Below are 12118 nucleotides of genomic sequence, written 5' to 3' on the forward strand. Positions count from 1 at the left end.
TCGCTCGCCACGAATGATTTATTTTCGAACATAGACACATCGAACGACGGACACACGTCCTCCGTTAGACCGTGTAGAAAGGTTCAGAGAACCGAATCCTTTAACCCAATTTCCAGATTCGACGCGCGCCGCCATAATTTGCGTCGACACCGGGCCGATATTACGTCTCCGCGTATAGACGCACTAATACCTTCGTCCGGCATATTTTCCATCTCCGTCGGCGGTACATTAATGTGGATCGCGTTCGATCGCGACCGACTCTTCAAACTGGACGGACAGAAATCGTCTCATTGAACATAAAAAAAGAAGAAAAAAAATAAAGTCCACGGGACCTACGGTCGCAAAATTTTCCGATTTGATCTCGGTCGTGCATATTTTTCTCAAGAGCCGCGTTGCCCCGTTCTTTCTCTCCGTCAGTCTTTCTCTCCCTCTCCTTTTTCCCCCTTTTCGCGTTCTCGTTCTTCTTTTTGGGCCCCGTCGTCGACGTGCGTTGTCATCGTATTTTCACGCACGCACGCGGAGGCTGCATTTATTAAAAGCGATACATTATGATTCAAAGATCATATCTTTCGATTCGTCTAGACTGCGGAGAGGGAGACACTCTATAAAGTCGTACGTGGCTGCCCCTGAAACGAGCAGCCGAATACAAGGTGCCAGCTCGCTCATTTCTCGCGCCTCGGTCGTCACAGTTTTCGTTTCCTCCTTTGTTCAGCGCGGTCCCGCGGAGTCCAGCCGTGTATCCCGGTCAGCCCCGGGCGCGTTCCTCGACGAAGGCAGACGACGCGCTCGCCGGTTCTCGCTTTCCTCCGGACGAAAGTATCTCGCGGGCGAAAAATCAGCCGTCGAGGATGTCGTCGCGGCACGCGGCGAACTCGCTCCCGACGACCGTGGTACGCTCGTGAGCCACGCTCGCGGACTGTGCTCGGTAGTCTTTCGCAGCCGGCGGACGGTGAAAGGACATTTAAGTCTTCTCATTTGTGAAAGGATCACCGCGATAAGGATCAGTATGCAGTCTGTCACGGGGTAGATAGAGATCTTTCGAAGGCTAGGCGTCGCGAAGGAGCGCCGTGTCGGTCTCTCCTCCGGGTTCTCGCCGAAGGGATCGCCAGCGCACGTTCGTTCGAAATACGGGACAGGGTAGAAAAATCATCGAGAAAGAAAATAAGAAATGGATAAGTAAATTCCGTGGTCGGTGAGTAATCGAAGGTATCGCCGACGTCTGCGGCGAGACGAGTCCGGGTGTAGGGACCGGTGTAAGACAGGCGAAACGGTGCGCACGCGGTGCTGCGTTCGCCGGAAGCACGAGCGAAGCTGCGAGGCGAAGAAGCACGCGGCGGTGGCGGCGGCGGTGGCGGCGGCGTTCGAGAACCGGCGGCAGATCGACCTACGATATTGCGGCGCGAAAAAGCGACCAGACGAAGAAGTTGGCGAACGATAAAGCGTCGCGGAGAGAGAGAGAAAAGGCAGTCGTCCGCGGGATTTCGGCGAGCGAGGGAAAGGGATTACACGCGCGGCGGGTGGAGCGAGCGGAGCGGACACACCGAGAGTAAGAGAAAGGAGAAGAAGGAGAAGGACGGGGAAAAAAAAGGAGTGATCGTAGTAACACCGGCGCGTCTCCTCTCGCGGCTTCGTGGTTGTCTCGGAATTAGTGAGTAGACAGAATTATGTCTGTGAGCAGGCCAGCTCGGCTCAGTTGAGACTTACTGCTCAGCCCGTGCACACGCGTGCCACGAATCTTTCCTACATACATATACCGCGCTTTCCCGATGCGATTAGACTAGTCCGCGACCGCCGCCGGATCACGGTCCAGTTTCTTTCACACTTGTTCGTACATCGAGGATAGGCCTTGTCTTCCGTAAACGTCGCTAGTTCCGTTCCGAGTCCACCGCTGGAGGATACGGGCACGCGGTTCACACCCTGACGAACTCTCGTCGAGTTGTTGGTTCACGATCGCGGTGGGCTCAATTTATTCCCTTGATGGAAATAATGGAGAACACGGTTCATCGATAACAGTGCCTATCGACCAATTGGTACCATTCTCCTATTCCCGAAGAATCTTTACGGAACCAACGGATCGAGATAGTGCGGCTTTCGTAGATAGAATCGAACCGAGTCTGTAACGAGAACTCTCCGTTGCCGAGTCACGATGGGACTCGCCAGGTTATTCGTGCTGCTCTTGGCAACCTCAGCTATAAACAGTGTTTGGTGTCATCATCACCATCACGGTGTCCACCCGGACAGCAAGAAGAAGAGGGATCAAGTGGAGCATGTTAGAAGGTACGGGTCCAGGGAGGAAGCGAACGCGGTCTCGTCGATAGAAGATAAGAATAGAAGGAGTTTGAACATTGACGAAGTCAAGGAGAAGGTTCCCTACAGTGACAGGAGGCTGGAAAAAATGTTGGAGAAGGCTATATTGAAAATAATCACCGGCGACCTTAGCACGGGCGACATGCTGCTGTTGAAGAGTCTGAATTATAGCCTGGAGGAGGTTTTGGCGATTCGCGAGAGGGAGCTCAGCAAGAAGAAAGAGGAGTTGTCGAAGAAGAAGGAAAGTATGAAATCCTGGACGAAAACACTCTATGGACAAGTCGGAGATAAGAAGACTAGATACTGGGACAAGAATTATATGGATCATTCCTCTCCGAAGAATCTCGATTACGAGGATACGAGGAGCGAAGGTAAAAAGAACCGCCACACGGACAGGTCTTCCTACAAGGACTTCGACTTCGACGCTTATAATCGACAGGCGGTCCTTGATTACGAGAACCTACCCTCGAATTTAGAATTCCAACAACCATGGTCGAAATCCGAGGTCGTGAACTTGGAGGAAACCACCGAAGCCCCGAGCGTGGACGATCATATTCATCGGGAGTTCGAAAAGGCGATGGCGCCTCACGTGATCTTCAAGATTCGTTACGACGATTCCGAATTTGATTCTAGTTCTGGTTCCGACGAAACCAGCAAGAATCGATCGAAAATGTCCAAGTATCGCGCCTCGACGACCTTGAAGCAAACGGTATCAAGAAACGCTGGTAACTCCTTTCATGTTCTACCACCGCCAACACTGTCCACTGCTTTTCCTGCTTCTGTGCCACTACCTATGGTCTCTCAGCTAAGCAACACGAACAACGTCCAGACCAGCTACCCGAGAAGCCACGTCTATTCCAGCATCGCGGCATCTTCGACGAGTACCATCGATACGATGGAAAACTCAAAAACCGATGAAGTCTCAAATACCGAGGAAAAGCCGAACGATAGCGTCGGCGGTTCAAACGACAAGAACATCATCCCTGAAATCAAGGAAACGTCCAGTGAAAATAAGAAGATCAGTCCGTACGAAGGGCTAGAGTGGGTCGAGGATGACGTCTACAGGGTAATCCCTGAATTAGTGGATTCCCTTAGCTACGATAATTCGGAAGACAACGAGACATCGGATTATGAAGACTCCAGACACAATTCTCCACAAAATTGGACCATGGAAGAGAACGAGAACGACACGCTGGAGTACCAAAACGAAACGCCTGACCCTGTCAAGCTCTTCGTGGCCAACAGTAATGCGACGACGGGTGATCTTCCCGCGGCGAATCTATCCACCTATCAGCAAGTGGTCATAGCTCATCGAAGAGAGTAAGTAAACTCACTGATGCACACTTTGATCACTTGTTTCCGAGTCTTTGGTTAAAGTTCTGGTTCGAAATAGGTTGGCCTCTCGTTGGTATCGTTCGACGGATTACGTGGAAGTAAACTTTAATTCAGGCCTCGTAGTTTAAGTAGAACCTTAACAGAGACTCGGGCGGTACACTTTTCTTCACGCACAACGAAACCATTGTCACGTAAAATGTCGTTCACCATGTGTCTCGCTTTGCAATAGAGCGGTACGCTAGATCAGTCTCTATAAAATATGCTTTTTGTGTCTTTTAGAGGAAACCTAACCTCAGCCTTCGACAGGTAAGCCTCCCCGATGGCACTATGATCGCTTTGGGTAAGGGACACGGTGTGCCGATAAAAGAGACTTAGTAGAATTTGACAAATTTTTGTTTTTACCCGCCGAAACAGCCGGCTGCTTTCTTTCTGGCTTGGCTTGCATAATCTAAAAATACATTCTCATCGCAGTTATCTCATTGGTCGTGTTGCATGGGACGCGGATTTATCGTGATAACAATGAAACCTTTTCTCTTACGTGGTGTGTTGTGTCTGCACGAAAAGGTAACATCGTTCTTCTTCCTCCTTCTTTCTGCTCTCCCCTTCGTTATCGTGACGAGAAAAAGGCGAACGGTTTTCCAGGCATGGTAACCCACGACACGCGGTCGTGCACACGAACACTGACGACACGGACGTTCCCGACGAATCGTTGCCCCCGCTACGTAAAAATATCTCGATGGCCTGTAAAAATATCGTGACGAAACGAAGACCGTGAAGCGCCACTGAAATTCCGCGTCTCGTGCTGACCAACGTCAGCATCTGAAAGCAGTCATCCTCGCTTCGACGTCGTGAATCTTTTAGGAAGACCTTTCTACTTCGATCGTTTTTTTTTTTAATCGAGAAACCTCGAAAGTTGTACCCGATTCGAAGACGAGACGAACCACGAATCGGTAAATTGCCACCGATACGCATTAAACGAAGCGAACCGCGAGATACGGATGTCAAGACGGGCCGCTTGGACGCGATCTACGTTAAAATCGAAGATCCGCGACGGTGTTCTAAATTGTCAGCGACAAAGGAAAGCGATTTAAAGGAACACAGGATGTACGATCTTTTCGAAAGACATGCACGAGGACAGTGTAGCCAGGAAGGACGCACGGTGGAAATTCCGCCGTGGTCCCTAGCTATGTTTTTAAATCGCCCTCCTTCTCCTCCACCTCGGCCCCTCTTCGCGCGGGTGCGAAGGCGTTTCTTTTATTTTATTAAGTCTAGACGCGTAAATGCATTCGTGTCGGCACTGGCGTAGCCTGCCGGAGTCCTCCTCCGGTGTGCTCGCCGTTCCATCAGTTTCTCAACCGTGTATATATGGGGATTTAGACGATCTACTACACGACGGATAGTAGCGAACCAGTTTTTCGATCCCGTCGACTTTTCCAGTCGCTCGTGTTACCCTTTGTCGCTCGACTTCGAGGAATAATGATGTAACTTCGTAAGAGGTACACGTGTCGCTGAACGACCATGATGTCTATTAAGCTTGCATCAAAGGATGCAGAGGGCTTCGTGATTACAGGAAGAGGACGGGAAAAGTGGTTCTAAGATCTCAGTTGATTCTCGCGGCGAACGACGATCGACCGAGTGCTGTTCGATCACGGTGAAACGACGGGTCGAGTTGAGCACCCTCGTAATCACCGGGTGTCTAGTCAGACTGCAGTTAGGACTGCTCTCTTACGAGGTTATGTAACACATTTCAATTTAATGCGCTGACCTTGTCTATGCGTCTCTCTTCCTATGCCGACGGAGACGATGTGACGCGCGCGACGAAGAGAGAGGAGGAAGTTTTCGCCAGTGGCTCCCCACCTCACCGCCAGACGATGCAACGTGCATTTTTTGGCGGCCGCCAATCAGACCGCTTCGCCGTTTCGCGGTAACCACCGATCGCGGTATGCGAAACTTTTTACTGGTTCCCGACCTCCACGTGCTACAATTCCCGCCGCGGGTATTTTCGATCCTTATCAACGACCGAACTTCGACGATCGCTTCCTGACCATCGACAAACGCGAAACGTAAAATTACTCGACTCCTTTTTAATTTAATAACTCTCTGCTCGGGCAAATTGTCTCGAGGGAATAAAAAATTATTAAAAATCGATGTTGTTAGACAACGTTAAATTTTGACGAATTGTACGCGTACAATAAAAGTTGTTACAAAAGCCTGTTACAAAACCGGCGGTAACGCAGCCAATTTTCTTAATACGGTACTCAGGAAGGATCACTGGATTCATTCTCATGATGCAACGGCCTCCAGACACCCGAGTCCTTCCCTTTCCCAGACGGCAGACAGACGTGACACGTACGCAACGAGACGGTGTAGAATGCGTGACTTGGACGCAGCTAGATTAACGAGCATGTCTAGAATCGAATACAAGCAGTTGAGATTTCGTGGCGATATTTCGTCAGTGGAGCCCAGTCTCCTCTCGCCCTGTTGCTTCTGGCCGGGTTCCTGAAAAAGAAAAAAACGATAAGACAAGCTCGATAGAGTCGCCGAAATTCTTCCACGTTCTCCTTGACGTCCGCCTCTGGAAGCCTTCCTCCTAGACATTCTGATCGTCCGTAGATTTCGTTGCTTAGAAAAAGAACTTCTGGTTGTTTCTCGACCAACAACGAGGTCGTTGACGCGCCATTGGCTGCGCTCAAATCTCCGAGTGGGCCTCCAGCGCAGCAATCCTTGCCAGCGATGTAGAGAAAATACGTACCACCTTTTCCCCCCTTTTCCCTTTTCCCCATAATCTTCGTTACGCAATCCTAACAAACTCTCGAAACTCGGTTCCTATTGGTTAACGTTGGTCCCGCGACGAAGAAGGTATAGATGCAATTAAAAATTCGAAACGTTAAATTTCGATGAATCCTAGACTCGTGTTTCCAATCCCGAACGACTAAAACAGGTTTTAAATTATGTAGAAAGCCCTTTCGTGTGACAGTGATATTACAGATTAGGGAGGTGAATCGTAATAACACGAGGATTCAGGATTCAAGATACAACCTGAAAGTGTTAATGATTCTCGAGTAAATAGAAAGATTAGATGATCGGTGTACCAATGCCCGCCATCGTCTGTCTAGACTATGTCTAGAACGTATAATAAATATCTCTGACCCATACCGTGGACTCTATAGGTCACTGACCACCGTCCAATGGCCTGCCTCGTCACCCGGAAGAACTTACACGCATCTCGAGGTGAAAATTTCTACGTCACGATATAGAAACGAAATTTTACGACCTCGAAGAGCTTTTGCTTTTTATGGAAAATTATTTTTAACCGCGCACTCGATCCCAATCACTAACACCGAGTAAAAATACGAGCACGAAATCATTCTTTTTTTCAAAAGTTTAACTGTTTTTCTATCTTTTATGTATCTACTGTTACTTCGATCTTACGAACTTTCGTTTGTTTGTGCAGCCAGGGTGAAAAGGTCCTGGAAGACATTAAGTCGCGAGTCTTGGTACTGACTGGAAGATTTAACAACAACAGTAACGCGAATCAAGTCCAACGCGAGAGGTTAACCATGTTTTCGCCCAGCTGTGAGTTCTTTGATTAGATCGTTAGTTATCGACGTCTCTTCGATTCACGGTACAGCATTAAAAGTTTGCTCCCTTTGATCAGGTCAAATACCGCGAAACACGGATCAGGAAACCTGGGTAGATCCGTTTTCCATGAACATGCACTTCCAGCTGAATCTAACTTCCGGTGACCACGTGGTCGCTGCTAAGTTGAGAATCTATAAATTACCACAGGAGAACCTGACCTCTTCGACGGGAGGTACTTTTGAGGAGGAAGACGAGGAAGAAAAGAAAGTCCGGATATCGGTCTACTACTATACGAAATCCCTCAAAAAACATCGATGTAAGTTTCGTGGGAGACAATCGTTTAATATTAGAAAATGAATTCATTGAAAACATGGATAATCGAACCGGTAGGTAATTGTACAGTATCTACAATTAATATTTTTATTCACAGCGAAGAAACGCCTAATGGACTCGGTGGTGACACCGCTGACACCAGAAGGCACTCATCTGGCGTTAGACGTCAGAGAGGGTCTCCGATTCTGGAGGCTGAATCCGCGAAATCCTCATGGAAACGGCAGTAATCACGGCCTGGCGATTCAGGTGGAGGACCAAGATGGCCGACCGCTGAAGCCGGCCCTTTACATTCAACAACCGTCCTGCGGGGACCAAGACACGGATCAGAAGGCATGTGAGTGTGTGCTCTAACAATACTAACTCCCGTGTGACGATTTCAATTGTTTGCCTGTGCATTCCTGCATGACACTTAACAACGTGTGCCATAACACACTTGAATGAAACACATGATCCAGAAACATGACTGTGGATCGCATTGGTTATTTGTAAAACATCTATTGTCAATGCTGCGTGGTTTTATGATTTATTTCGAACCAGTTTGATGCTTAATCCTACCGAGACCTCACTTTCATACCAAGAATTATAGTTTTCTTTAATACTTCAGATATTACCGATTACGAATACTCAAAATATTTAGGAAAAGATTTCCTATTTTTCAATCTTGGTATTCTTGTTGTAAGAGCGAAATATCGAAAACGAATTTTAATTTAAATGATAAACAAATGTTCGAGAACGTGGATAGAATTTTTAATCTCGAGGAATTAAAATTTTCTATTATAGTGGATGAGAAATGTTTGCAAGTATTTGTGTCTTTTTTTAATACAATTTTAAATAGTATCACATACGAAGTAACGCTCAAAATATTTACGAAAATATACTTGTATACTTGTAAAAGCAAAAATGGAAAACAAATTGTAATTTAAATAAAAAATAAATGTATGGAAATGTGGACAGAATTTTTAATCTCGAAGAGTCTTCGGTCTCGAGGCGGATAAAAAATGTTTGCAAGTGTTTATTTCTTTTTTTTTTAAATGTTGTACTTTGTAACAGTAACTAACGATAGTTTCCTTTTGGTTTACAGACCAGCGCGTACCTGCACTTTTCATCCGAGCCTGTACTCGTTATGTTCGCATCGTAAACGGCGAAACTGTGACGTACGTGAATTGTAGGCATTAAAACGAACGAAGAAACAGTCAGACGCCAACGAAAAAAGGACGATCGTTAACAGCGCAATTTATTCTCGGAGGACGAAAAAAGAACCGAGAATCAATTTCACGAGGAGCGTTACATTTTTCGACCGACTCAAAGGGTATCGTTTATCGAACATAGACAACAAAGTACATTTTTCAACGATAGTCTGGGTCTCGATTATAGTGTTTTTTGTTATTAGCCATAAAAAAAGCAAAAAAAACATGTTTTTATTGCTGTTGTATAATTATGTCTATTTACGTAGCTCGCTTTACACGTATCAAGAATAATTTTCCCATTTTTTATGTTAAAAAAAAGAGAAGACTAATAACACTAGTAACATTTCGATTGTCTTGAAGAGTGGCAATAATTGATAGGTGCGCCGCCACAGTTTCAATTACTTTCAGGCAAATCGAACGCGTGACGATGGAATTGAATAACTGACGATGGCTGCGTGGAAAATATGTACGACGATCCCGGTAGGAATCCTTCACAGAATAGACTGTCATTTTAATCGTTAACTTAAAGAAGAATCGCATCGTTATTTAAGTGCAATAGTACGTAAGTCGTATCTTATTATTTCGTATCGTTTATCATATTATGCACGGACGCGGCGTTCCAAACCGGTTCGCGCTATTTTCCGGCTAACATTTAAGTTAAATGTTAAACGATTTAACAATGTACATACCAGCGAAGCTGCATCGATAGGTTTATAAGTTGATTAGATTACGCTCGTTGACCTGTATACATACGTACGCGTGCGTTGGTACATGTGTATACACATCATGCCCATGACTGATGTAACCAAATGTAAAACTTTAGGGTAGATATTTATGTCATACGTTGATTAAACAATGGTGAGCCTTGCAGGTCTTTTTTATCATTACTTTTTAGACGAGATAATAGATAGAAATCTATTTTTAACCTAACGTCGTGCAAACATCATGTTTTGCAAAGAACGTTCGTATTTCTCCTTATGCTTATTTTATATCTCAAAGGTTCCCAAAAACTTATGCTACTTACTATTACATATAGTTGTCGTATAAAGAAAGAAACAACAGGTTCTTGTAACTTTTACACGATTGTTGTATATAATGTATATTTAATTGTCTGGTTGCGCAGAAATAAATGCATTGACGTCGAAACATAACCACATTTTTGTATACATTTCAAATTTACCCCCTTACTTTTGTATGTATGATACATGTTCTATTCTTCAAATGTTCTTGAAGAATATTTAAACGTTTTGAGAAGTCAAATATAGTAGCAGTGTGTTTTAAAAACAAAATTCTGTATTGCATGATTTTTACAATATTTTATCATATCGTCTATTTCTTTTAGTATTTAAATTAAAAATTTAGTATATATTATTCGTCATTAACATTTCTCTTGTTTCGAACGTGCATTTCTTTCCAAAGTTTTTTATTACGAAATACGTGTCCTCGTATAATTTATTGTTATATTTTTGCCTTCATTTTTTCAATTCACTGTGCTCTTTCATCTTATACATATAATGCAGCATGCTAAAATGTTTTATTGTTTCATCATTTTTAAATTTTTTATACGTTTTATTAATTTTAAGTTGTTATTTCATCTTACCATTATGTTAATTATCATGCGTACAATGATGTGGGCAATGACATTCTGTACAAAAATGATTTTATTAAAAATTCTCATTTATAGGAAATTACAATCAACATTTACAACAGAATAATCCACAGTTAGACCATTTTCGTTGTCAAAACGTGAAAAGTACTGACAACGTTTTGTTTTTTTTTTTCATTTTAATAGCTGATCTGAGCTTGCGTGCTTTGCTTACTGCAATTAATAAATCGCTCTGAGAAACTGAACAGAATTTATATCCGTGTATAAAGCATAAAATTTATTTAAACTGGTGTAAAATGCATCAAGAAACACATACGTGTAGTAATAAATAAATATGATCGCTCAATGTGGATCGCTGTTTTTAAATTCATCTTGAAGCAATTTAGTATTATGATTGCCCAGTAATATACAATATTAAGGATGTTGCCTTGTTACGTTTTTCCATTACATAAAATGAAATGTAATTCATGATTCAATTGCACTAACATATTTCATGGTTATCATGAAGAAGATCCTGTCATTCTATGACAGGAATTTTATTATACTATTTTTTTAGTATTTTAATTATTAGTATTCCTTTTTGTATTTGTACCCAATTTTTGAGCGCTGCATCCTTTCAAACGAACGATGCGTTAATTTTAGTTAGAACACGTTTTTCCTCAAAATAAGAAAGAAAGATTGCACCTAATGTCGTTAAGAACCCAACAACAAATTTGATGGCCGGTTCAAAGACAAATTTGCGAAATCAAAGCGAGACAAAAGTGTCTAATACAAATCCCATTGAACGTAGTCCATTTTAGACACACGATCTAATAGACTTATGAAATTTATTTCAGAATATGTAACCCCGCTTTAATGAACGTACGCGAATTGTACAACTATGAATTTGACGCGAATACTAAAATTTGATTCGATCGTTCCGTTGTGCTTTTCAATGCACCAAATTCATATCGCTAGCTACACCTACAAATGTTTACATCACGATCAGGAACGTGTATCCGCAATTCTCCGTAAAGAAGCAAGAATTCTTACAACGTAGTTCATCTATCGACAAAGACCTTCTTGCCCAGCATCTTGAATTCTTTTTGCGATTGTCTTAATATACCGTTCGCCATTTGCAGAATTTGATTTTAAATTTAACGCCATTATTGTGCCTGGATGATGTGTATGAGTTTTCGCATTTTTAACAACTATCTAACGAGGTGTCACTCTTCTATTCTCATGATGGTGTAAACACAGGGCCATGCATGGCTATGAATGTAAAATGTGTTTTCCGTGAGGTTTCTGTAACGAGTCACTGACTTTCGTATCAGACCCCGAAGATGATAAAATGCACTGATTCTTTGAATTTGGGCTGATATCGCTGATTTTGCCACAATCTGTTGTGACTCGTATGCCTGGCCTAGCTGTCACGGTCGAGCGAATCCAGCGTATCGTTGCTGGACGAGTGGGTAAGATCGCTCAATTCATCCAAATGTTTTTGCTTTTTGCGGACATTCCAATGCAGACACTCTGCCAGAGAGTCGAACCAGTCGGTAATTTGGTCAGCCGCGCAAATACTAGGCACTGGGTATATAGACGTAGTCACTCTTAAGCTGCAAAGAGTAGAAAAAAAATATCCATTGTCCGATTCAACAAAACTGAATCTAGAATTTGCACACTCGACTTTAGCAACAAATAGATGAAAACACGAAAAGCACCATCACCTTGCAGGACAGCCAACGTCTCGTTTCTAGGAAAATATGTCGTGAATGGATAGAAATGAGAT

At 43.8% G+C, this 12118-nt stretch overlaps 2 protein-coding genes across 15 annotated transcripts in view; one reads left to right on the forward strand and one right to left on the reverse strand.

The window, feature by feature from the left end:
- Nucleotides 1–658: 658 nt before the first annotated feature.
- LOC143351794 (uncharacterized) lies at nucleotides 659–9910 on the forward strand. Of its 4 annotated transcripts, XM_076783723.1 has the most exons (7): nucleotides 659–1648; nucleotides 1777–3627; nucleotides 3922–3948; nucleotides 7097–7218; nucleotides 7301–7540; nucleotides 7655–7891; nucleotides 8639–9910. In XM_076783723.1, exons 2-7 carry the CDS (start codon nucleotides 2147–2149, stop codon nucleotides 8731–8733), a joined length of 2202 nt encoding a protein of 733 aa, XP_076639838.1. In that variant the 5' UTR covers nucleotides 659–1648; nucleotides 1777–2146; the 3' UTR covers nucleotides 8734–9910. The 4 variants fall into 4 exon arrangements, with proteins under 4 accessions (XP_076639838.1, XP_076639837.1, XP_076639840.1 ...); XM_076783722.1 differs by having other exon boundaries at nucleotides 659–3627; XM_076783725.1 differs by having other exon boundaries at nucleotides 659–3627; nucleotides 7655–7887.
- A 305-nt stretch (nucleotides 9911–10215) lies between these two features.
- Nucleotides 10216–12118, reverse strand: part of LOC143351795 (NAD kinase) — a 29736-nt gene continuing 27833 nt past the window's right edge. For all 11 annotated transcript variants that reach the window (XM_076783731.1, XM_076783733.1, XM_076783730.1 and 8 more), the window contains one exon: nucleotides 10216–11945. In XM_076783731.1, coding sequence (XP_076639846.1) covers nucleotides 11753–11945 — 193 coding nt within the window. In that variant the 3' untranslated portion in view covers nucleotides 10216–11752. The remainder of the gene's footprint in view (nucleotides 11946–12118) is intronic.

This window comes from Colletes latitarsis, chromosome 2 (genome assembly GCF_051014445.1).
Source record: "Colletes latitarsis isolate SP2378_abdomen chromosome 2, iyColLati1, whole genome shotgun sequence".
Classification (NCBI taxonomy): Eukaryota; Metazoa; Arthropoda; class Insecta; order Hymenoptera; family Colletidae; genus Colletes; species Colletes latitarsis.